Raw genomic sequence first — 22,247 nt, forward strand, 5'->3', positions numbered from 1 at the left:
ATTTCAAGATTTCAAACAATGGCTCTTCTGTTTGACAGTAAACCCAACACCAAACACCAGGATTTTAACCACAATAACATTTTGAACTACAATGGTTGTACAGGTTTATGTCACAGGTGCTGCAGGATTTAAACCACAAATGAAATGTGGTATTGATGTTTGGGGTTAAACTCTGTTAGTCTTTTATTAAATGTACAGTATAGGCAGGACAGACAAAGAAAGAAAGACAAAAAGAATAGACTGATGAACTACTTTACTGTGAGACCAACACACTGAAGGGATCTCAAATGTCCCAGTAGCCGAGGAGACATTTCACTCATAGTGGTGCTACACGGGAGTCACCACAGTCATTAGGCTTCATCGCCTGGGAGTCATAAATTCCTTTACAACATTTCATGACATTTTCATATCATTTCATAATCCATGCAACACTTGCTGAATTATTTCACTCTGGAAATGATAAACTAACATTAACATCCATAGAGCCATGCTGCAAAAAAAAATTAAGATAAGAAATAAAGTTTAATATGATAAACAAAGTAAAATTACAGTATCAGTATCTACCATATTTACAGTATTTATTGTATCAACAGTGAACATCTGGTCCACAATATGTAAAACAGCTAGTAGATCATGTGGTAAACTTTTGTCATATTTGATAAAATCTTAATAATAACTGAAATAACTGAACTAAAAGGTTTCACAGAACAGGTGACCCACTGCCATAAAACACTTTAAACACAGACTTGATCCTGAAACAGACGACCAGACAGGACAGGTTGTTCTGTACTCTTCTGTGCAAAGGCTGAGGTAAAGAACCATCCACATAAATATCCATAAGATGGTCACTTGGCTCTTTTAAGTGCCTTTCCCTTTCCTGTAATCATAGATCACAACTGTATATTAACACACATACAACCATCTCTACACTTACGAAACAAATCACCATAAAAAGAGACAGCTACAGTACATGTACAGAAATAACCATAAAGTCCAGGTTGCAGCGTTTACATGCCTGCTCAGAGGAATGTTAAATGGCAGGAGGAGACAAGAATCTGCACAGAAACACGCTGAGGAGGATTTATAGAGCTTATCTGTTAGATCACACATCCAAACACACGGAAAGCACATGCGAGCCACAGCCTTGTAGGACATTGCATGCATTGATTATGCATTGATTACTGATTAAATGTATTATGGACCCATAATTATGTTTTAAACCACCTTATTTGACTCATGTGGTATTACAGCTTACTGTATGTGTGTGTGTTTGTGTGTGTGTGTGCGTGTGCACAGTATCTGACCTTCATACCTCCATTCCAGCACACGCCCAACCCATCACCATAACTTGCAAATCTCAGTAAAATATCCTGTAACGACCTTTGGTCCTTTTGCACACAAAGGCGACATTTTTGAAAGGCTCCGCAGACATTTTCCGAGAAAGCTGAAAAGTGACTGATGTGTTCAACTGTTTGCTGTGCTGTTTTCCAAATGTCACAAGAGATTCGCTCGGTGAGTCACAAAAAGAATGACCAATTGTGCAGAAACATTTAGCTTTGAATTAAAAAATGACTTCAGTACAGTTATTGGCTAACTTACAGTAATATTCTTCTTTTAGTCTTTATTCTTTGCCCCTACTATAATAAAATGTTCATGCAAAATACTTCCATAATGTCCCTAAGAGGACACTAAAACAGTCTGACTAATGGGAAAAACGACTTTCAACATCGCTGCTGGAGATACAGCTCTGGTAAAAGCCATTACAATTCACAGCTATGACAAATCCATAAACTGCAGGTATCACAGGGCTTGGACCTGTGCATCCAATACAACGTAACTGAAATCTGGATCAAAGATGCACAAGCATATTTCATTTTTTACATGCTAAGTTAAAACATTTTAGCCCCCCCAAAAGTCCAAGCCTTGAGAGGATCAGGATACTATTAAACTGAGAATAGAGATGCACTGCATGACTGCTGAGCTAAAAAAAGGTGTTATACACTTCTCCAAAACCTGCCTCCATTTCTCTACAGTGTATAAGAAGAGCTACATAACAGTCAATTAAGTTTTGAAAAAGGCAAGAAAAAAACAAGCAAACATCCAAACACATTTAGTTAGCTGTCTTTTCTCATTGGGTGTAAGTGTCAAAGATGTCATGGTAGCTATCAAGAAATTAGTCATGTTAAACTCCATCTGCTATCAAGTAATCGACCAATTATTTTCTAGGATAATCCTTTAATCTGTAAAAAATCAGCAAATTGTGAGAACTGGTCAATAGTCCCAAGGGCATACGGAGACAAATGCCTTTTCTGATCAACAAAACTAAGCCTCCAGCCATGGAGCTGCGAGAGTTGGCTTTGAACTAAATGCTAACAGCAGCTCACAATAAGGGTGCTAACATATTGATGTTACACAGATATAATGTTTTTACTATGTTCACCATTTTATTTTAGTGTGTCACAAGGCCAAAAGAAACACTTAAACACTTAACTGTTATACAAGACAGGTTATTGCACAGAGCAAAAATGCAGAGATGAGCACGAGCACAAATGATTTTCATTTCACATGTACACCCAGAAGGTCGTATATCACGCGGCTCAAATAACCTCAGACAGGAGAGGGCTGGGAGAAACTGTCAAATGGAATAGACAGGAGTCATACCTCTCCCAGAGAGCCCATATCTTTGGGATTCTGTGCATTTCTGTGTCATGAGTGAAGTAAACTCAGTAACCGTTCTTCCCTTTCACCTAGATAACTTCACCCGCAGCCTGTCTTCAACCTTTCTTCATCACGTCATTACTAAAGGAATGAAAGTGATGCTCCCGGTCAATGACAAGTCCCATACAGACACATTACTATGCACTTCTTTCACTAGCTGCTGAGTCAGCAGGGATTAGGCACAGCTGGAGGTGCAGCTGACACATCTGCACACTTGATGTCATATCATATTGACATTTGTCCTTATGAGTCCAGCATGTTGTGAACTGTTGCAGCTCTGGTTATGGGAGGTTTTGACATCAAAAACACTTTGATAGGTTTTGAAAAGGTCAGCGTCATGGTTACAAAATGCAAACCCCAGTCTCCTGTGTCAAAGTTCGTAAAAGGCCAACACTTTAGATCCATCATATCTGTCCCAGGTCCCCCTCTCCAAGGCTTTTCCTTGTAATCCGAGACTTTTGCTCTATTTTCTGTTCACGGCTCTGCAAATGTAGGTCTTTATGAGCTATGGAAATATACATCCAATGTTGTCATTTTTGTCCAGAAGACAATCTCACGTCTTAACTCACTGTTTGCACCTCGAGACTGAGGATCATGTATGATAGTGTGTGATGACAATGACGTGAGAAAATACTTTCCAACTCATCTCACTCCATAAGCATCAGTTTTTTAGTGGCCTGGTGTGCTAAAACATCAGTGTGGGGGGAAATCAAGAACATGCTGTATCTTGTAACACCAAAGCCCCTTCCCCAACAGATAATGTGTAATAGGATGATGATGCTTTTTGCTTTTCGTTGTAATGACTCGGATGTTGTGAAAAGAAGAGCGCAGGTCACCAGTGCGTACGAAGGTTACTGTGAATGTGCCCACACAAAAGCAGTAGCCTCAGCTGATGTTCAGGTCACAATCCCAGAGCATAAAGTTCAGAGTGTGAGCACAGAGAAGTGAACACAAATACAGCCATACTGTACCTCACTAATTTACTATTCTGTAAGATGTGAAGGTTGCACATTTGTTTCAAATAAACCACCTTTTTTATCAGGAATAATACAATCTCATTTATTTCAGTAAAAATAATTAAAAAAGAAAGGCATTTATTTCCTTCTGGCACAAAGCACATGTTTTTGTGTGGTAGTGGTAAGTCATAGAGTGTCCCACCATCATGGTTCTTATTTTGCCAGATTCCAGAGAGACTCCCCCACACAAATATGAAAAGATATGCCTATTGGCAGCTTTCTATGGTGAGATCCATGTAAAAATGTAAGAATTTCATGATATGTAAAATATTTTTTGGTAATGTGAATATGTATATAAAATATATGCAAGCATTACCACATAAAATGATCTGGGTAGCTCTGACTGTGCGGAAAAAAAACAACATATAGCACGTATGGAGGGAATTTGTACTGGCCAAGATAAATGCTTGTGAGTAAAGGTAGTGAAATTGCCCTAAATATAGCCAAGGCCTTTAAGGGGTTTACGTCTTGCCTCAGGCAGTAGACGCAAAACAAAATGATTCAACACACAAACTGTGCATATATAAACATGTGTGTGTCATTTTCATTTTCTACCTTCCATAATATTTGTCTGCCTCTCTCGATGATAAGGTATTTTGTACCCTCCATCCAGGTATGGCTCCACATTCACACGCCACTCTAATGCCTTTTTGAACAAAGCCTAGTTTACCTAGTTTATAAGTCATAAAGTGTCACACTATGATAGAAATTAGAAAAAGTTGTTTACCCTTGGATGAAACATGCGGTTTCTCAGATTTTTTGCCAAAATACCAGAAATAACAGCTCAGTCGTTATTTGATCTACAGACTTCAACGTGGTATCCATTGAAAGATTAGAGTTCATGCTTTCATCGGATTGTCGCTGCCTGTTCCTGTGGTTTTGTCATGCCTGGTGTTTTTGAGTTATGCTTTGTCTTTTGATTTCTGTCCATGTGCCATGTTCCATGTTTGTCTTGTGCTTCCATGTATTAAGTTCAAGGTTTTTGTCATGTCCTGCTTTATTTTGAAAGCGTCACTTCCCCTGTGTGTCCTGTTTTCATGTAGCTTTGCTTTTAGTTTTCCTGATTGCTTTCTCCCTCCTGATGTGTGTCACCTGTGTCTCGTTGTCTTGTCTATTTAGTCCTTGTCTTCCCAGTCACTGTTGTCAGAGCGTCTGTGTTTTTTCCCCCCACGTCATGTCAGGATCTTTTTTGCCATGCCATGCCATGCCATGCCTTGCCTTGATTTTGCCACAGTAAGTGTGTGTGTTTTTTGAGTTTAGTTTAGTTTAAATAAAGACTTTTGCTTGGATCTGCCTGCCTGCCTGCCTGCCCTATTTGACTCTGCATCGGGGTTCAGCTATTTTCTGCGTCATCGACGCCGACCAAACTTGACAGAACGCTCTGACCAACATGAACCCCGTAGAGTCTCCTAGTGCGGGCACCGGACTGGCGGCCCGGCCTCCCAATCTGGTGGAACTCTGGGAGGAGCAGATGCGCCGCTTCAGGCCCCAGGGAGGCCTCCATCCAGCAACAGGCTCCCCGCTGCCGGGGCGGAATCCGCGGATCGAGCCGCCAACCGTCGCGGAGATCGACGCCACATTCCAGACCCTGATGGAGCGGCTGTCTGCCGTCTCCGCTCTCCTCGCCTCAGCTGATAGACTGCAGCCCACTGTTCCAGGTCTGGGTCCACCAGCACCCCAAGCTACGCCAGGGCCCCATGCTTCAGCTGATGGACCGCAGCCCACTGTTCCAGGTCTGGGTCCGCCAGCACCCCAAGCTACGCCAGGGCCCCATGCTTCAGCTGATGGACCGCAGCCCACTGTTCCAGGTCTGGGTCCGCCAGCACCCCAAGCTACGCCAAGGCCCCGTGCTTCAGCTGATGGATCGCAGCCCACTGTTCCAGGTCTGGGTTTGTCTGCCTTCACGCCTCGTCTCACCCGGTCTCCTCGTCAGGTCTCCAAGTCGCCACGTCTCGTTGCCAGATCTTCACGTCTCGTCAGGTCACCACGTCTTGCCGCCAAGTCTCCACGTCTCGCCAAGTCTCCACGTCTCGCCAAGTCTCCACGTCTCGCCAAGTCTCCACATCTCGTCAGGTCTCCACGTCAGGTCACCAAGTCTCCACGTCTCGTCAGGTCACCACGTCTTGCCGCCAAGTCTCCACGTCTCGTCAGGTCACCACGTCTTGCCGCCAAGTCTCCTCGTCTCGTCAGGTCTCCACGTCAGGTCGCCAAGTCTCCACGTCTCGTCAGGTCAGCACGTCTCGCCATGTCTCCACGTCTCGTCAGGTCACCACGTCTGATCGTCAAGTCTCCATGCCTCGTCGGGTCGCCACAGAGGCGGCTCATGGCTCAGTCTTCGGTCCCGGCCCAGCATTCTGGTAGACCGCCTAAGGCCTCACGTTGTGTCCTGGCCCAGCATTTGGGCAGACCCCCTGACTTATCAAGCCCCACCTGGGTGTCGAACTGGGGCCGCCCGCCCGAGATTGCAGGTTGGGCCACTGCCCTACACCAGGGCTGAATCCCTGACTTTGTTTTTTCCTTGTTTCATGCCTCTTTGGTTTTCCCCCCTCCAGCCACCCAGCCTGTGTTAGACCTGTGTTTCTTTTTTTGAAGGGACATCTGGGATCTGTCCCTTAAGGGGGGGGTTCTGTCATGCCTGGTGTTTTTGAGTTATGCTTTGTCTTTTGATTTCTGTCCATGTGCCATGTTCCATGTTTGTCTTGTGCTTCCATGTATTAAGTTCAAGGTTTTTGTCATGTCCTGCTTTATTTTGAAAGCGTCACTTCCCCTGTGTGTCCTGTTTTCATGTAGCTTTGCTTTTAGTTTTCCTGATTGCTTTCTCCCTCCTGATGTGTGTCACCTGTGTCTCGTTGTCTTGTCTATTTAGTCCTTGTCTTCCCAGTCACTGTTGTCAGAGCGTCTGTGTTTTTTCCCCCCACGTCATGTCAGGATCTTTTTTGCCATGCCATGCCATGCCATGCCTTGCCTTGATTTTGCCACAGTAAGTGTGTGTGTTTTTTGAGTTTAGTTTAGTTTAAATAAAGACTTTTGCTTGGATCTGCCTGCCTGCCTGCCTGCCCTATTTGACTCTGCATCGGGGTTCAGCTATTTTCTGCGTCATCGACGCCGACCAAACTTGACAGGTTTGAGTTATGAGACACATGTCTGTCCTCCTTTGCTCTCTATTTGATGTTATCATTTCTTCTATTTCCTTTTTTTTCCCCTCACACAGCTCCTCTCTCTCTCTGCACAACTATCTGAATGAAAAGGCTGTTCCACCCAGATAACAAGAGAACGAGTGTGTGTGTTCCAGTAGGTGTCTGACAGAGAGAAGACAGATACAATGAGAGGGAGACAGACAGACGAAAAGATGGAGGAAGTGGGAGCAGGATGGGAGTGGGAGAATGGGAAAATCCTAAAATCTCATGAGGACGTCATTATTTCCATCTCCATGAAAATACACACACATGCACAAGAACATACACATTCACACATGCACATGCACTCTACACACAAATCTAAATATAGAATAAAAAATAAATAAATAAGCATATAAATATATATATATATGTGCAAAGCTAATAAATACATGAATAAGACAAAAATAACAGCAAAGCAGTAGAACAGTGAACACATTAAGAAACCCCCTGATGTCTGGGAGCCATTCAAACTTCCCTCAGCACACACACACACACACACACACCACACACATGCTCACACACACACACCACACACATGCTCACACACATCATCTCTGCATGGGGTGAAAATCAGCAAAGTTTATGTTCCCTGCTTCTTCCCCCTTCTATAACCCCCCTCTCCCCCTTTCTCTTTCTCTCTGCGAGTTGCAGGAGTTGTATCTGATTACGACATACAGACTACCTCCAACGACGCATTACTCACCGCCTCGCTCGCCAATTTCAGCATACTTCTGACAGCCAAATGTTTTCACAAGGATGGAAATTTAGAGAAAGTTTCAAACATTTCCTCATTTCCTTAAAGGACATTCCTCACGTGTTTGAATCTATAATTTTGTGTAATAGTGGGGTTTACACCTAAATTTGGGTTCATATCAAAAGATATTTTAGGCTCACTTCACATTAGTGTAAGGATTAGTTTTAGGGTTGAAGAGTTATTCCTGTTTATCACAGCACGGATTTTATTTTTCTCATCAAAGTGAATGGTGGAGGCATCACATTTCACATTGCTTGTAAGTTGCAGATCAATTCGTAAGTCTTTCAGGCCTCTTGTCTGGTATGATGTTCATTTTTCATGAACAAAGCACGTACAAATGAACATGAGAGGAAATTATCTCAAACTGCAAATTGCATCTATGTAAATTTGGCAAAATGAGCTCCTGGGGACAACAATACTACAAAGATTATGCAATAATCAGAAACGGTCACAGACAGTTTAAACCCATTACTGATTAGGTCAATAAAAGGAAGTCAAATGATACAATCAACACCCAAACTGTAACCATATCACAGACATTCTGGTTCAACTATGACTTAGTTGTGCATGATTAGCACTTGTGGGTTTCCATAGAAAAGCGGTTTTGATTGCTTAACTGCTGGCTTGTTTACAACATATCTGCTCACTCTGCTATAGCAGTGTCATGTGTCCCCTCATCTCAAGCTGCAATAAATCAGACTTACCCTCCCAGAAAAAGCATATAAGGCTGAGGATTAAGGTCTGCAGGCTTTCAGATAAATAGAGAAAATTAAAAAGCTCTCTTAAGTTCTATATAGTAATATGAATTTCTGCCTTTTGTTGTGAATTGGGGCTATATAATTTAACTGAATTGTGTGCATGTGTAGAGCCCAAGCAGCCCCTATCTGGTTGGACTACACTGTCAGGCTTCCTGCCAAAGGATTGCTCAGCATTTAACAAGGAAGAATGAGAGAGAGAAAGAAAGGGAGAGAGAGAGAGAGAGAGAGTAAGAGAGAGAGAGAGAGAGAGAGAGAGAGAGAGAGAGAGAGAGAGGTGGGGAGACATTTGGGAGGAGGGACAAGTACTGTATGAGAGTGAGGGGTTGATAAACAGAGTGGGGGACCTGCAGCGCTGTAAAGAGAGACAGACAGAGACGAGTAGTAGAGACAAAACACACACAAGCTGACTGAAACCTTCTCTCACAACACACACACACACACAAAGACGAAGAAAGTAGGTAGACAGAGGAGCACACTTGAAACTTACCAGACACACTCATTTGTCCTCATACAATCACTCACACACTCAATCACCGGCAGCAGCAGTATGTTTCTGTTGAGGCTCCCCCAAGCACTGTGTGTGCTGTCGGCATGTGTGTGCCTGGTTCTCGCATACGGGGAGGATGATATTGAGGTCAACTACGCTGACACCTACTACAATGAAATCACAGAGGGAGACACGCCAGAGCGTAAGTTTTAAACTGTGTGTGTATGTGTGTGTGTGTAAGCTGAAACCAAAGATTTCTCTATTGAAGATGGCCATGGTTGCAATTTAATTAAATTATAGAGCGTAAAAATTGATTTATCATAGGAATCATGTATGGGGTTGTGTGAGAGGTTAGTTCGGGACATTGATGTCACTGTCCTTACATGATATGTTCCACATCTGTCGTACTGACTTGAGTGGTAATCAGCGTTTGTAATACTCCTTGTGCTAAAAATGATGCATGAGGCATCAGTCACAAATATGCTGCAGAGTCTTTACTAACACTACCATAAGATGCAAGAGCGCAGAAAACCAAGAGATTGAGGAGAAATAAGCTGGGTTTTATATAAATACACAAACCATTAAATATATGTTTTGATGAACTTAGTGATTCACTTGTATGATATTGATGATTGTGTTGCTGATGTTTCAGCATGACAGAGCGGTGGATATGAGACTGTTCATTTTCATGTCTGGTTTGGTTAGTTTGTTGAGTACTTTAGCGTAATATGTACTAAAAAGATAAGATAACCCTTAGCCGATCCCCAGAGTGAAAACGCAGTTGTTAGAGCAACAAAAGGATTGAAATAAGCACAACTAAACAGAGAAAGTTGCAAATAAATATTAAGAGGTATCTAAAACTAAAATAAGAAAAGAACTAAAAATATAAAATATATAAGAGCAATTATAGACAAAATTTACAAAAGACAGACTTAAATCCAGAGAAGGGGACAGAACAGAGTACCACAGTATGTACAGTACACTGTTACTGTTACCAGAGACAGAGTTTGTCTATGAGACGAGCAGCATCAAAGAATATGCTGAGCCGGAAAAGCAGACGGCTTTTTCAGTTGCTGATGGGATGAACACATATTACAACATGACTGACTGCTCACCAGTCACAGAAACACAATACACAGTGTGTCACTATGAAACTCTCACCTGTTTTGGTTCTGAGAGAATATGTTCAGGTGCGCACACGAAAGACAAAGTGTGAGTGCATGTTTCCGTGCGTGCAGTGGGCCCCTCAGTGCTTGCATTTTGCATTTGCTTGTTGTTTTAAAGCTGGCAGGAGGTATAATTGCAGCACCAACAGTTAAGAGGCAGCTAACTTTGTTCTGAGCACAGTCTACAATGTGGTTAAACATGACTAGAGCCAAAAGAGATTGGTTTGAACAAATGACAAAGACTGAGTCGTAAAGAGGAAAAAAAAAAAGATTGTTTCTGCCTGCCAAAGCAAGAAAAGGTGGGATCGAGAAGAAACCAAAAAAATTGTAATTGGCCTCTGGAACAAGGAAGTTAAATCACGTGAGTTCAGTACAGTTTAAGAGGTCAAAGCCTGGAGGAAGACACAGATTTTTACTTGTGACCTGCTAAAAAGTGGAATTTGAATTAATGATAACAACATGAGAGAGGTCATGGCAGTTCATTTTCAAATGAATGACAGACTAATAAATTACACGTAGTAGATAAGTAAGCCCAGACTGTTGGCAAAAGGAGGATACAGATTCTTCTTCAGTTAGCACTTTTCCATCGGTCCTTTTTCTACTGGATATTGATTAAAATGAATGTACATGTACACACAGTGTGTGCAGATTAACTGCTGCATAAAACTTGAAAAGACAGGTTGTTGTAAGAATAAGTGTAATTCAATATTGAAAGAACAGTAGTAGTAGTAGTAGTAGCAGCAGTAGTACAGTAGTAGTACAGTTTTAACAAATAATAATATAACAGATAAAACAAAGAAAAACAAGACATAAGAAACTTAAAGTAAATGCAGAAGCGGATTTGACCTGACAAGCTCTCAAACTCAGTAGGTCAAAAGTACCTCAAAGACAAGAATCCAAGCTAATCTCCAAGCTCATTTTACACTTTACTTATGCTCAGATCCATCAAAATCCTTTCTACCCCTGACAGGCCTGCACTTTTAGGCTGGTAAGTTAGAGGGAGCAGAGTGCACGAAGCCTTCTGCCTAATTTACTTTGAACTGTGAGGACAGGCAGCCAAAACAAATCCTGCAGTGCTGTAATAATGCCCCTCTGGAAGAATTTCACAGGTATAAACAGACTTTAAGAGGCTTAAACGTTTATCAGAACAGCGTGTGTCTGCCACATTCTTTCATTTTACACTCCTTTCTCTATGTTTCTCTAAGGAGTGTATATCTATGTTCTCTTCATTTGTTGTTCAACTTTCTTCACTGTCTATTTGAGTCAAGAAGGCAGCAGTATTTGTATCTTTGTGCTCTTCGCTTTTCTGTCTTCCTCCATTAAGTATGTGTATGTGGATGTCCTGTCAAAGCTTGGAGATCATAGTGTGTTCAACCCAGCGCATCTGATAAAAATTTCCTGCTTACTCTTTCTGAAGCCACAACTGAAAATAAATACACTGAGCAAGTTAAACCTTGTTATACTCTGTGAGCCAAATTCACTTTTCCATCACTTTCATTTGTTGAAGATCTGATTATGATGACATATGATACATGATCAGAAAGCTCCTGGACCTTAGTGATGTGAAATACTTCGTGAGGTGAAAGGCACTTAAAACCTTTTAGTGCCTACAGTGGCAGTTGGAGTCAAAATTCAAATTTGGCTGAAAATCATCATGTTTTAAAGTTTTCTTTGGTAATCCAGTGACAGTTGTATGTATACATTGATGGGTGCATTGCAAACAGGAACTATTAATGGCTAATTCGGTATACTTTAGCCGTTTTGCCAGAATGTATACAAATACACGCCAAAAGTTTCCTGGGTGGCTGTAGCCAATGCCTAAATAACTGACTGCATTAGTTACATGCTGTTTAAATTCCAAACTATTAGGGAAGTTGCATTTCCAAAATTTAGCATATGATAATTGAAGTATCGCATTGAATTCATGACACACTGTCAATATTTCTCTGTCATTAGAATAGACAGGGGATATAAGGGAGTACAACACTAAACCAAATGAAATCCCCTGCATATATGATGTACAAACATCCTTGTTTTAATCTTCTCTCGAATTTGTGAGTTTTTCTCTTTTTTTCTCTCTCTTTTTTACCATCCCCCTCTACAGCCACACCGAGCACAGCTCCCTGCAGTTCTTCCAACTTGAACAAATGGGACAAAATCTTCTCGATGCTGGAGAACAGTCAGATGAGGGAGAACATGCTGCTTCAGTACGCAGATGACATCATCAAGGTGGAGATGGGGTCACTGCGACAAGAAATGCTCAGGTTGGTTGGACAAAAGGTGGTCTCAAACAAGATTAAAACAAATTTTATTTAAAGGGACAGTTCACCCCAAAATACCTGAAGTGCTGTTTATTCATCTAGATAGTTTTGGTGTGAGTTGCAGAGTTTTGGAGATATGGGCAGTAGAGGTGTCTGCTTTCTCTTGAACATGACAAAACTAGATGGCCCTTTGCTTGCGCTGCTTAAAGCATCAAAAATACATTTGAACATACATGTTACAGCTCAGCCGAGGGGGATACCATTACTGTCTACATACGTGAGTGTCTTGTCCATAAGTAAATGCACGTCTCAGTCTGTGCAATGATATGGTGTAGTTTGGTATAAAGACAATGGTTCCAACGTGAACTACTAGTGCTGCTATCCTTAATCCAATGAGGTACTAGGACTAGGACTGATTATTTTCAGAACTGTCCTTTTAAATGACTGAATAAAAATGGCTCACCAAAATTGTTGCAGATGATTTTTCTGCGGATTGCCTGATCGATTGCTCAATAAATCCTTTAATCTCTACTTCACACCAGTATTCTGATTGTCCAATCCGTTTTAATTTCAGTGATGTTATGGGTGAATTTTAAGCCAAGTTCCGGGAGCTAAATAAGCTTTGGTTGCTGGGGGGAAAAGGTTCAAAACATTTCCTTTGGCCTTTTTTTTTTATCAGATTTGTAGCCCAGTATGGTAGCTCCTGTGGGATTGCAGTGGAGACAGCAGGAAGAAGGACGGCCTTGCAACTGGAAGGACGCCTCAGAGAAACCTTGGAACGCCTCAAAATTAGAGATCAGACTACTGCTGCTGGTGGCAATTCTGTCGGGAATTCAAACCACCTGGAGGCAATAATGCAGCAGCTCCTCTCCACAGCGCAAACACTAGCTTCTCGACTCGCTAAACTGGAGACCAGTTGCTTCAGCAGCCCGGGAGCTGGCACAGGAATGAATTCAAAGACTAGATCCCAGCTTCCAGAAGTTGGAGCTGCAGGGACCTCAGAGCAAGAGGTCACATCACGAGAGGTGGCTTTAGATGGGGTGCTGGCTGCACTGCAACAGACAAGGGTGGAACTGGAGGAGGTGCAGAGATCATCAAGGCAAAGACAGCTACCCGCAGGTATGATATCATCTTACCACCAGCAACCTCTACGTCTGTCTCTACCTGTTCATTTCTGTTTCTTTGTATTTGTTTCCTTTCTCAAGAGCGCCACCCAAACAACCTTACACGTTCAAATTTTCTTCCGCAATGACACATTCAGGTCAAGCTTCAAGTAAAAGAATGAGACCCCCCTCTGTCAGGCCTTGCTTCTCAACATATAACAACTAATCATGCAGCTTGTGTTTGTCCTAAATACCTTTTCCACTTCCTCTGTCTGTCTCCAGGCGCGTTGTCCTCCTCAAGTAAAAACCTATCCCTTTCCCTTCTCTTAATAATATTAGTCTCAGACAACAGGGTAAAGCCCAACATGGAGAAGACGGGCTGGAAGGCAAGTATCGGGTCAGCTCTACAATGCTCAGTTATTGAGTCAGTTTCTTTAACATTTATTATAAACACATCTTGATGAGTCATCACACAAGTTAAAAGAAAAAAAATGGGTCAAATTCTGGGTCTCTCTGCTCAGGCAAAGCGACTTCATCCATCAATCTAAACTTGCCTTTAGCTATTTTTTCACTGACAGGTATTTAATGAGACTTTTAGATGTTGAAACATAACAAAATAAGCCAATAAAGACATGAAAAGATAGGATAATACATAACTCTTGCTGGACTGACTGCAAACATAAATTTTACTCAGATTCAAGCCACTACAGCATGTGGTTCCAGTTAGTCGAACTACTACTCCGGTTTGCTCACCTTGTTTGATTTGAACGCTGACTAACAACAATGTAACTTGAGAGATTTAGTGATCAAGAATGAATAGGTAAACTTGGATCAACTTTAGTCCCACAGAGGCACCACTCACGTCAGTAAGACAACTTCATTTCCTAGAATTAATCAAATAAAAACTGCAAAACAAACATGGTTGTATTACTCATCTAATGCACATACAATCCAGACATGTGAAGCTGGCCTACATACAGAGTGGAGGTAAGGGTAATCATTGGCAGGTCGCCACAAAAACCACACCAAAGCACCCTGGGAAAGCAGAAGCAAATGGAAACCATAGTGAACACACATGTTCAAAATGTCCTTTTTCATCATTAGTTTTGAGTGGCAGAAACCTGAGTCAAATGTAACATCAATATTTGAGGTGTCAGGGTTTTAAAAAGGGGGGGGGGGGGGGCAAAAAAGACAGAGAGCCTAATGGAAATGAAAAATGATGAGGAGAAAACTTGAAAGAGAGTGAAAAAGAACACAAAGTGAAGACTGCAGATTGAGACTGAGCTTTCCAATTTGCTGAACCACCAACAGAGCTGTGTTTGTGTCTTTCTCTACTTATATTCTCCATTTGTATGCACCAGCCCACGTCATAATCAAAAATACAAAATCTCTTTTCACACCCAGTTTTATCTCACTTTCAAACTGAACAAATATAAGATGCAACAACCTTGAGGACATCAAAGGTTGGCTGGCTCAAATCTTTCTACAGATAAAGAAGAAAATCTCTGAAAATAATGTATATACACCGATAAGCCACACCATTAACACAACTGACAAAGCGGATAACATATCATAATCTTATGTTTACAAAGCAATCATGTGGATGTTCATTGACATCCCCACCCCCACCCGGACACCCCACCCATAAAGCACAGGAACCAAAGGATCCAACATTGTGATGCTGGTGATGTTGCAGCTGATTGGCATCTTTGGTCCTGCAAAGCAAACCATCCTTATGACTTTTCTCCAAAGACATATACCAAAAAAACTACAAGATGTTCAACGCAGCATAGATGTCTCTTTTTACTGGCTCACAGTTACTTGCAACATTTAAAATCACCTTTCTTCAGAATCACTCACTTTACCTTTACTAATGGACATACTACATTGCTCTCAGCAATTAATATCTGAATTGTTGTTTCTCAATCAATGAAAACTATCTTGTCTCTTTGTTATTTAGGTTGTGAGATGGCGCTCCTCTTCCCCATGCGTTCCCGTCGAATCTACACCTCCGTCATATCAAATGTTCCTCTCTCCCTCACCGCCTTTACTGCCTGCATGTGGGTGAAGCCGACCACTGTCTCTAACAAAACCGTACTGCTCTCCTACGGAAACCGCCGTAACCCATATGAGATCCAGCTGCTACTCAGTCAGACCTCCGCGTTCTTCACCATCGGAGGAGAGGCTCACTTGGTTGAGGCAAGGGGTGTTGTGAACCCAGCAGGTTCATCTGAGTGGATCCACTTGTGTGGGGCCTGGTCATCAGAACAAGGCTTGGCATCTCTGTGGGCAGGTGGGAAAAAGGTGGCCACCACACCTGGAGTGGCTGAGGGACATGTCTTACCTGACGGAGGATCATTCCAGCTGGGGCAAGAAAGGAACGGCTGTTGCGCTCAAAACAGCGAGAGCGGGGTACCAGGGTTTGAAGGAGGGTTTGATCCCAAGCTGGCATTCGCTGGGAAGATGACAGGGGTGAACATGTGGGACAGGGTGCTGTCAATGGAGGAGATTTCCCAGCTGGCTTTGAGTGAGGGCCAGGGCTGCGAGCAGAGGGGTAACATTGTGGCGTGGGGAGTGACGGAGATGGTGCCACATGGAGGTGCTCAATTCATCCACTAACAGATTCATACCCTCCGTGGTGGAAATTGCCATCAGCATCATTATGAATATCAGCAACATGGTAATGAGTTTTCATACTAAAACTAAAGATATGAAAGTTCATTTTGTCACATAATCTTTCGAACTGTGGCCTTAACACACACACACACACACACACACACTGGAAAACATTCAGCGTAGAAAAATTGTTGCAGGAAAGACATTTACCAAAGACTTAATTAGACTGCAAGAAAGACAAAGAGTCTATTGTTGATGTGAACGAGTTCTGAGCCAGGAAAAAGAGTAATCACCAGACATCCACACATGACAGGGGAATAAGAGGTCACACACAGTCACGAGAAATTGTCTTCTAACTGTAGAGAGATACATGTTTTACAGCAATAACACATTTCTTTTTGTCTAGATTTGTACAGAAACGGCAACAAGTTGAAGATCAACTGCCGTTTAACCCCATTCCAACTAACAGAAGAGGTACTATGACAACATGTTAATTCTGCGTTGTAATGCAATATGCTGTGCAACAAAGGATGTATTGAATACCTGTGTGAGTGAAAACTGCTGTACTTGCTTTCACTTCAAGCATGGCCAACTAGCAACTCTACAAATAGTTTCAAATGAAATAATTTTTTTTGTTTCAATATCATCATTTTCATGAATTTCACAAAAGCTTTTAAAGCATTTTTAAAACCTTACATTTCCAAACTTATACTCATCAAAAGTGTTTACATTCATATGAGTTATGTAATTCCAGTTCTGCTTTGTTAAGTCTTTGTCAGTAGCTCTCATTTAATTTTAGGGTAAGAAATGTGTGTGCCTTCTTTTTTAATACTGCATAAGACTAAAACTGTTACATTTGTGATGTGAGATTGACATTTTTTTTTTATTTGATAAAAGAAACTGAGGATAATGTTTACACAATCTAATCTTTTATGAACTAAGCTGTATTATACTGTAAATTGTTTTTGCTGTTTTGGTTGTTCTTGTGAAAAGGTGAATGTATTTTGTACATAAATATATTTTGCATAACATGGCAGGATGAATGAAGAGTGAGGTATGAATAAACATTTCAGGTTTGTTGGATAAACCAGTGTCAGTGTTTTTCTGTCATTTCAAAATCTTATCAAGACCACATTTGACTGCTTATCCAAAGCTTTCAAGGTAACCCAAAATTATTTGTATAGCATCTTTCAAGGATAAAGATAAGTCAATATGCTGTAAATAAGTCAAAGATACACTGGATACACTGGATCAACATTTGAAAATAAAACTGCTTTCCCTCATCAATGTTACTTTCTAGCATTAAAAAACCAGTTGTTTTATGTGCCTTGGATTCACATTTAAAATGAAATCTGTTGGCAGTCAAAGAGTCATCACTACAACACTACATTTGTCTCCATAAATAGCAGAAAGCCGAAGTTCGAATCACACAGCTTATGATGTAGACCATACACAAAATTTTTGGTGCTCCCATGTGCTTGCAATTTACTGCTACAGCCCCATTAGTAAAATACAACAGCTTTCTCCTGCAGCTATAACCTCTGCACAGTCTCCAACTGTTTCTACAACTGTGACCTGTTACAAAATGGAAACTTCACCTTTCATGTTCAGGATTCCCATTAAACCCACCTGCCCCAAACCTTCCCCACTCCACCGCCTCTTAAGCTTACAAGCCACAGTACAGTAACTACACATGTTTCACAGCAGGGGAGCCAAATAGACATATAACCCTGACGGATGACACATTCCAAGCTTCAGTGTTAAGATCAGGTTTTACTTAAAGAAGGAAGGAACTTTAAAACCCCTGTGGGGCAAAAGCAATGCCATATGTTTCTGTCTGCGGGTACTGGTTACTGTAGAAGGCTGTAAAACTTCCTTTCTGTATCCTGCTGTTGACTTCCTGTAACAAGTAAACAGACACACACACACACACACATACACACCTCAGAAAGCTCGCTATACTGAACTGACAGATATACGACAGAAATAAAACAAAGCTAGAGCAGCTGTGGCTCAAGTGGTAGAGCAGGGGTCGTCCACCAATCAGAGGGTCACTGGTTTAATCCCCTCCTCTGGCTGCCTTGTGCAAGACATTCAAGCCCAAATTGCTCCCAATAGCTGTTCCATCGGTATGTGAATATTTGTATAAATGACCGAGCATGGAAATCCTGTGAAGTGCTTTGAATAGAGAGAAGTATATCCCTCCTGATGAACAGATAGGCTTCTTGTATGGCAGCCTCTGCCATCCGTGTATGAATGTGTGTGAATGTGCCATGTGTTGGCAGACAGGAAAAGTGTTATACAAAGGCAAGTCAGTTTACCATTTACTTTACAGTCAATTCATGTGCCAACACATTGCCTTCAAAAGACCACAGAAAAATGCAGAGTATAAGTGAAAACCCACACGTGGCAACCTCAGGCTTCACTAACAAATGTACAATATAAACACAAACACACACCACACACACGAGTACCCAATCCAAACCCAAACCCCATTACATCAGCATCCTGAACAAAGGGCTGCAGATGAGAGGTCATCTATTATTGCCTCTATGAGCTCTGTGTGTGTGTGTGTAGACAGTTTGTCATGCGTATGTGTGATTGTAGTCTTGTGTTTATGTTGTGCTGTGTTCATGCTGAGGTTTTCGGTGGGAAAGAGAGTAGAGGCTTCTTAAATAGGCAACTTGAGTTGGAAATGCTCAAAGCACAGCAGATGAGCCTCAGCAGTGGGATGCAGCAGGGGGTAAACATTTGAAAGTGCCTAAGCTGCATTAAAAACTGCCTGAGGAAACATGAATTTGAACAACTATAATAAAGCCCTACGGCAAGCATGGTTCGCTTTCATCCTCTCTACATTCTCAGTGTGTCTGTGTGTGTGTGTGTGTGTGTGCGTGTGTGTGTGTTATATTCCAGCTTTAACGAGGCCCAACATCAGTTCACTACCCCCCTGTCAAGCTGGATCACAGCCACTGGAAGCTTTAGTGTGTATGTGCATATAATTTTCTATCTCTCTATCTTTTTCGCTTTCTTCTCTCTTTCTTTTCTGCCTTGTTTCTCTATGCTCACAAACAAGGCCACAGTGTATTAATGTACTCGACTGCCCCATAGCGTGATATTATGTGATGTCATAAAAATTGTGGAAAGAAATTTCAGGGTCGCGATTTTCAAACAAAAATTATGACTGCACTATATCATGCTTGTGCAGCTGACAATCAGAAATCTGATATTTTTTTGTTTCTATTCTCTCAAATGAACTGAGTTTGACCCCAAATGCATAAAGATGAATCACACAAGGCCATTGGTGCAAATATGCAACATTAAAGTTGCTTTGCACTTTAGAAGTCAAAGCAGCTCGAAGACAAAAACTGTACGGCTAAACAGGACTATGTTAAAAATGTGAAGTATAGGTATCACATGGGAAAAAAGTTTGACCAAAAAACAATGTTTGTGTTTATCCATCACAAGGTAATATGAGCCAATTGGAGTTGGAGTTGGGTTCATCACTCGCTGCCATCTTTACCTTTGCTTAGTGAAAAATAAAATAAAATAAAATAAAATGAGGTGAAGCCTTTGTGATAAGGTGGAACAAACCTTATCAGTAAATACTACAGTAGTGTTTAATAGTCTGCCCAGAATATTTAGTGTCCAAAACACATTCCGTGTATCAAGCAAAAATGTATTTTTATTTCTTCCCTTGTAGAAAAAAAGCTGATTTTTTTTTTTCAATAATGAAAATTACACATGGTTTAAAAATACAACACAAACATTGGTGTACTTAACAAAAAAAAATACCACAACAATACCAGTGGTAAAAAAGGTCAAAAAGTGGTCTTCAATGAAGCAGTCTTTTTTAAAAAACAATCTGATTTTACGTTGTGCTGTTTCTTTCTCTAGAGTCAAAACAGAGCAACAACACAACAGCAAACGCATCTTAAAGCACAATGCTGACTGGCACTTGTTTTAAACACAATACCCTTTACCCTTTTATTCTCGTCTTGCTATTGTAATCAGAAAGAAATGCCTGATTTCTGTTTTCCCATTGGCTGGCACCATTTGCTGTCACAGTTTTATTAACCAAAACGTGCAAAGTATCACCTATTTGACACTCCAAGCTCAAATCCTGAATAGATTTCACTTTCACAAAATGAAGCAGACAGCAGAGAGCTAAGCCGTTTCACGTGCTGAGATGCTGGCAGAAAATGTGCTCGGTGGGAGCATCACGACGGTGGGCAGCTCACTCTGGTGCTGCATGAGACGATTAGCACCACGTGCTAGTGTGTGTGTGTGAGGTGTTAGTTCAGCATGTTGCCAAAAGTGCTGGATGTTTCACAGAGAAAAACACACCTGTACATGCAAATACACACAGAGCCTCAAAATCATGTTCACATAATGCACGACTGAATTACTTAAGTAAACTGTCGTCCATTGGCTGAACCCCCTATATGGTGTGTGTGTGTGTGTATGTCAGGGCATGATGGGTAAACAGATCTCCATCAGACACCTACACAACACTAATGAGCTTGAGAAGCATCTGTGTTGATAAAAAGGGTAAAAAGAGCAGAAAAAAGGTTTCAGGGATTAGTGACCTGATCAGCTCAGTTCCCCTTCCTGACTCCATCTGTGGCGATAAGATGAGAACACTGATCGAATCAATGATCAGTAGATCAGATTAACAATTTCATGATATAATTGTGGAGGACTTTCTGGAACACATTAGTTCTGTTTTTAGAAGACTTCCTCACACACTGCATATGAAATGTCATATTATTTGGTCACTGGCAAAACATTTTTGTTTTTCTTTACATGTTTGGAATTGAATTCCTCGTGGGGCCCAAACGATAAACGGTCCAAGCGAATTTCAAAATCTCTGTCAGTGAGATAGTTGCATCATTTTGTGAGTAGAGTTACACTTCAAAATCAATGAAAAAGTGAACCTGTATTATATATTTATACAAAAGTAGAAGAGAAGTTCAGAGATGTTTATGTAGTACACACAGATAAAAACATGAAACTGTACAAAACGATGCAGCTTTTCTCTCTACGATAACTATTTCTTATGTATGAATTTAAACATATCATGAAAGGGCCTTCAGGGAAATGATGAGTTGCAACAGCTGTTATTATTATCCTCAATGAGCTGCTTATTATTATAACATTATTCACTATGGCTCATGAAAAGATAAGTCTATGGTTTGCTACTACAACCACTGATTACAACAGTAATCCATTTTTACAGTCCAGTAAACCAGCTAATTCCATTGTTGCAGAGCATACAAGTGCTATTTCTACAAGCCAAACTAACACGTCAGCCATTAACAATTAACTGAATACAATAATGTCTTTTTAGAGAGTCTCTTCAGTGTTCATTCTTATGCAGAGCTTTCTTGCAAAGTCTCTACAAAAGGCACACGCCCACACATACACACATTTCCCTAAGCATGAAAGAAGATCTCTATCTATGTGGGGCAACAGAATAATAACGAGAGTAGAGGAGAAGAGAGGAATTGCGGTGCATAGCACTGGACTTTAAAGAGAAAAACTCTCCAAGAGCACAGAAGACCACTTACACCAAATTCATGGAGAAAAGTGCAGCTGAAGTTTGATGATGCAAATGTGTTCTTACATAATTGTGTGTATGCATGTTATTATATGCATGCTGAAATATTCATCCATTTTTCTACATGTGCATATGTGTCCTACCTCCCAGCACGCTTAGTGTTATGGCCTCTGTGTGCTCAGCCAGCAGGTCAGCCTTGGCTATAGCAGCCAGAGAGAGATAACTGGACATGTTCCTGCTCAGCTCCCTGTTCCCTCTCTGCAGGAACCGCACCGCGACTGGGACGGCCAGCACCATGACCGATGGGCAACTGTAGTTCTGAGGAGACAACAGGAGACAGAAGGTTTGAGGAGACCTTTGCTTGCGGACAGTAACTTTTACTTTTTAAGGGAGAAGCCAAATAATAAACAGAACATTAAAATTGTATTTGCAAAGTGATGTTCAGACGCAGTACATATGCATGGACAGAGTGTATTTTGTAAAGTGAGGATAATGGAGGGCCAGCGATAATATAAAACAGGAGAGTCTCTGAATACAGTCACTCTGTGAACACTGATGGAAGCAGGGATCGGTTTGATGGAGACCGAGCTCCCTCCAGTCCTGGGTTTGCATAGTGACCATAGACAAAAGAA

General features: G+C 41.3%; 2 protein-coding genes across 5 annotated transcripts in view; one reads left to right on the top strand and one right to left on the bottom strand.

Annotated features, from left to right (window-relative positions):
• Positions 1 to 22,247, bottom strand: part of veph1 (ventricular zone expressed PH domain-containing 1) — a 70,688-nt gene that overhangs the window by 37,573 nt on the left and 10,868 nt on the right. For all 3 annotated transcript variants that reach the window (XM_046388616.1, XM_046388614.1, XM_046388615.1), the window contains exon 4: positions 21,759 to 21,933. In XM_046388616.1, the coding sequence (XP_046244572.1) occupies positions 21,759 to 21,933 (175 nt within the window). The remainder of the gene's footprint in view (positions 1 to 21,758; positions 21,934 to 22,247) is intronic.
• ptx3a (pentraxin 3, long a) lies at positions 8,772 to 17,145 on the top strand. Of its 2 annotated transcripts, XR_006843347.1 has the most exons (5): positions 8,772 to 9,114; positions 12,183 to 12,342; positions 13,019 to 13,458; positions 15,403 to 16,122; positions 16,465 to 17,145. XR_006843347.1 is itself a non-coding variant. In XM_046388617.1 (4 exons), the coding sequence occupies exons 1-4, from the start codon at positions 8,973 to 8,975 to the stop codon at positions 16,059 to 16,061; spliced, it is 1,401 nt and encodes a 466-aa protein (XP_046244573.1). In that variant the 5' UTR covers positions 8,772 to 8,972; the 3' UTR covers positions 16,062 to 17,145. The 2 variants fall into 2 exon arrangements, 1 of the variants encoding a protein (XP_046244573.1); XM_046388617.1 differs by having other exon boundaries at positions 15,403 to 17,145.

This window comes from Scatophagus argus, chromosome 5 (assembly GCF_020382885.2).
Source record: "Scatophagus argus isolate fScaArg1 chromosome 5, fScaArg1.pri, whole genome shotgun sequence".
Classification (NCBI taxonomy): domain Eukaryota; kingdom Metazoa; phylum Chordata; class Actinopteri; family Scatophagidae; genus Scatophagus; species Scatophagus argus.